The sequence below is a fragment of the Priapulus caudatus genome, unplaced genomic scaffold (genome assembly GCF_000485595.1).
Source record: "Priapulus caudatus unplaced genomic scaffold, Priapulus_caudatus-5.0.1 Scaffold277, whole genome shotgun sequence".
Taxonomy (NCBI): Eukaryota; Metazoa; Priapulida; class Priapulimorpha; order Priapulimorphida; family Priapulidae; genus Priapulus; species Priapulus caudatus.
This window is the reverse complement of record NW_014577338.1, coordinates 264,056-268,666: the sequence shown is the minus strand read 5'-3', so window position 1 is coordinate 268,666 and position 4,611 is coordinate 264,056. Positions and strand designations below refer to the sequence as shown.

General features: G+C 42.4%; 1 protein-coding gene across 1 annotated transcript in view; it reads left to right on the top strand.

Annotated features, from left to right (window-relative positions):
• The window catches only part of LOC106808435, a 53,392-nt gene extending 50,561 nt beyond the window's left edge, over window positions 1-2,831 (top strand). Inside the window, exon 4 of the mRNA XM_014811162.1 lies at window positions 2,658-2,831. Within this exon, the coding sequence (XP_014666648.1) occupies window positions 2,658-2,831 (174 nt within the window). The remainder of the gene's footprint in view (window positions 1-2,657) is intronic.
• Window positions 2,832-4,611: the final 1,780 nt, after the last annotated feature.

Below are 4,611 nucleotides of genomic sequence, written 5' to 3'. Positions count from 1 at the left end.
GTGCGTGCGTGCGTGCGTGCGTGCGTGCGTGCGTGTGTGCGTGTGCGTGCGTGTGCGTGCGTGCGTGCGTGTGCGCGTGCGCGCGTTATTTAAAACGCGAGAAGAAATTTATACGTGACGTATCCTGGGGGCATCGATCGTCTAGGTGATATACCCTTACCTGTTTGTTGCCACGACAACATTAGATGCCGTAATTTAATACAAGGCCTGTAGTTGACATATTATAGTAGGAATGAGCGATATCATGTGGAATAGACAAACATGCTGTTGCATGGCGTGTAAAAGTTTCATTACAATATCGTTCTATGAGGTTAAATGCCAATATTGTCAAAAATGTTGATGATGATAAAAAGAACAACATTAATAATTATAACTATTCAAGGGAGGGGTACATTCTAGCGAGAATACATACTGGCGAGGGGTACATACTAGCAAGGGGTACATTCTAACGAAGACTACATTAATTCTAGCGAGGGGTATAATCTAGCGAGGGGTAAGTTCTAGCGAGAGGTATACTGTAGCGACGGGCTTTTATATGTCGCAGAATAACAAAGTATTGCAACTAGCAGTATGTACAGTAATATTTTATAGGAGTGCCCAAAATCGCACTGGGTAAGCTTCTAGTATATATTCGCGCCCATCCTTTGTGATGCCGATAGCGCAGGTGGTACGCATACATGCACAGATGGGCGACCCGCTAATATTATTGCACTGAAAGGGCGAGAACATTAGAGCAAATCCTCTTGACTAGCTTATTACGGCTTCTAACGATAAGCCGCCGCTAGATCACCGCATAATCCGCTTTCATCGTCTCAGCGTCTCATCGTCTCAGCGCATACATCTCACACCATCGGTTGAGCGGCGCACGCACACGCGTGAGCCCGTTATTCATCCATCTTCAGCGACTCCATCTACTTTCCGAAAACATAATGCGAATCTTAAATCATACACATTGTATGTGTTGTGGCCGTAGAGCACTTGATGCAAAACGATTTCACGAGATCTAAACTTGTTGACGCCAAAACAAGTACCGAGCGAAGAACGTTCATACAGCATCACCTGCACAACAAACGATCACACAGCATCACCTGCACGACAAACGATCACACAGCATCACCTGCACGACAAACGATCACACAGCATCACCTGCACGACAAACGATCATACAGCATCACCTGCACGACAAACGATCATACAGCATCACCTGCACGACAACCGTTCATACAGCATCACCGGCACGACAAACGTTGCACTGATATATATGCAATATCGTACAGGCTAAGGTTTTCAAATTCCATAAATTACAATAACTATGTCATTGATATGACTAAATACATTAGCGGCGTCTACACTATGCTAAAACCCGGGTTTACCGCATCTACACTGTTGCTAAAACGCGGGTTTTAGAGGTGGGTTTTGTAAAAACGCGGGTTTTACAGACCCGGCAATGTAGACGCCGCTAATATTGCCGGGTTTTGCTCTGCTAAAACCCGCGTTTTAGTCGAGCGCCGTAGTGTAGACAGAACATGACAGAAAACCCGCGTTTTAGCTATGTATCCCACCACTCAGTACTAGATGGGTGCCTCCATATACGTCCGTGTCTTCCATCACGCATTGACCCAATGATAGCGGCGTCTACACTATGCTAGAACCCGGGTTTACAGCATCTACACTGTTGCTATAACGCGGGTTTTAGAGGTGGGTTTTGTTTTGTTTTACTAAAACGCGGGTTTTAGAAACCCGGGTTTTAGTCTATAGTGTAGACGCCGCTGATGTGTAATCTCAATCGTAGATGTGTTGCCTGTCGTTGTCGAAACATTTTCAGCCGTCGCTGACGCCGTATCCTCGTTTGCCGTTGGTAATCTATTAACCGTCTTCTATTTCTCCCCATCAGCATCAAAAGTCTTAGCATCAGAAAAACTGCTAAGAATTGCATGACGAGAAGCTACCTTCTATAATAATCTAATAACTAATTTCATGAATTTCTGAATTCCCCAACTATCAAAAACGGCGCCCTCTACCGGATATGCTTGATACAACCGAAATACTTAAAACCCGGCATTCACGGAAGGTGGGGTTTTTTGACAGTGTAGACGCTGCACCACCGAAAACGCGGGTTTTACTAAAACGCGGGTTTTAAAAACCCGGGTTTTAGTCTATAGTGTAGACGCCGCTATAATGTACTCTTGATGCACACCATCTCTATTATGGACTCTTGATGCACACCTAGCACGATGCGGCTCATTGCAACATGTTCTGCTTGCATCTATGACAAATACGACATACGCATATACGCTCTCCTATGACACTATTTGTCATAGGAAGAATCTTCCTATGACAAATACGACATACGCATATACGCTCTCCTATGACACTATTTGTCATAGGAAGATTCTTCCTATGACAAATATTTTTTAACATGCGCGTTTCGCAATACATTTACATATTTATTCATGCGGTAATAATACCTGAGCTAATAATGCCATATAATAATGTATTAATAGCTCTTGATATATGGTATCGCAACATTTTCTGCTTTCATCTATGACAAATACGACATAAGCATATACGCTACACAATATTTGTCATAGGAAGAATCTTCCTATGACAAATAGTGTCATAGGAGAGCGTATATGCGTATGTTGTATTTGTCATAGATGCATGCAGAACAACCTCATTTGCAGGGCATAGAAGGTAAGGATGTGGAAGTGAATCCGTATATAACGATCATCGTGCTCGTTGCCGGCGTCGTCGGAGGACTCACCGTTGTCATCTGCGTCATCATCTTCTGCAAGTACTGCATCACGAACAAAAACGTACTGAAAAGGTAAAATTATTCTACAAGGTAGTAAAAAATGTAAAATTCTTCTAACGACGAATAGGCAAGACTCTTCCGAGGAAGCAAAGGTAACAATCCTGAAAGACATGAAAGGTAAGAGTCGTCGAAGGAAGACACGTAAAGCAGCATGCTCTACAAGTATTGCATCGCGAACAAAAACATACTAAAACGGAAATAATTTAAAATAGAAGTAAAAAACGGTAAGAATTCTAAATAGAAGAAGAAAGAACGGGAATGACGACGGGTAAGCGGCGAGTAATTTCATCGTTTAGGATAGTATCTGCTCATCACAATGTGAGCGGTTAGTTTTCTTACGACGAGGGCGACAATCACAGGCTCAGTTTACATGTGCGTGCGTGCGTGCGTGTGTTCGCGTGTGTGTGCACACTCGCGCGTGCGCGTGTGTGTGGCTCTCTCTCTCTTTCTTGTTCGTTTCAATGCACTACTGCGTGATTATGTGAGATATACGCCGCTTCAGTCTTTGCCTTCGCGTATTTTACTGAATTTGTGGTCTTTTTAATTTAAATGCTATGCAAATATTGCAATAAAGTAACATGGTTCAGCACTTGCTGTTTAGTAAAACTGTCATTGGATAGCAACATTACACAACTACGACATTCGGTGAGCGTGATTTAATTCCAAGCAAGTGAAGATTAGTTAGTAAGTTCAACGCTGCATCCATCTAATGCGCACTCATGCGTGGCGTTTGTGCGTGGCGTGTGTGAATGAGTGAGTCCCTGATGTCCGCGCGCCTGCGTATGGGTCGTTCGCGCATGTGAATTAGAGACAGCGGGTAGATAAGTGATATCGGAAGTCAAGCTGTCTCCTAGGTTTCTAAGCTTACCTAATTAGGTCACAGAAAAAGGGGTATAAAATGGGCCGAGGCGCGCTTAGAAAAAGTACCAGTGATTAATGTAACAACTCGTGCGTTTTTCGTGATTTTGCATGTAACACAAATACATTGCCAAAAATATCCCAAATGACCCACAATCATAATTTGTAAATGTTTCTGTAATACAGAAACGCACCTGTAAATTGAAGCTACGGATGTTATGTGACAGGATATATAGATCAAAAGCCTAGAATAGTCCTATATCCACCCAGTTATTAAAAGGGCTGTTATACCCCCTCTTATCTGATCTCAATATGGCGGGGGGACTTTCCTATGGCTTATTGCGAAATACAAAGTTGGCGTTTCCAACATTTCAGTGGAAAATGGACCTATACATGTTGTGCCACAATAATTATTTCCGCTTCAACACCATATAAATATTTTCGGTTGTTGCATGCGCGTAATTTACCATTTTAATAAACGTTTCTCTTCGTTTTGATCGGCTTGTGCAGATTCTCTCTGAAATGGAAGAAAGAAACATTGCGACTTTCAAGCGTCAAACGACCAACTCCGGCATGAATTGTGCGAATTTATAAAAAGGTTTTTTTTTTACCAAATTTCTACACGGTTTCTTTATTTAAGTTGTAGGATAAATTTTTTACATATTACACAGAAATACATTTTAACTGATAATCAATTCTTAAGAGTCCGAGAAAGCCTATAATATGCTATCTTGGCTGCCTATATGCCTGTTGTACAATGCGTTTTGTTTTACTTACTTGCTTCCATAGAGAACGGTCACGTGGTGAGGCTATCGAGTCGAGTGGTTAACCAAAGCCTCTGCTTGACTCAAGGTGAGATACCTCTCTGGAATCATAGCGACCATCGATGCGACGAGGAGAAAACACGGCTGGTTGCCTAGATGTCAAGCAAAATACAG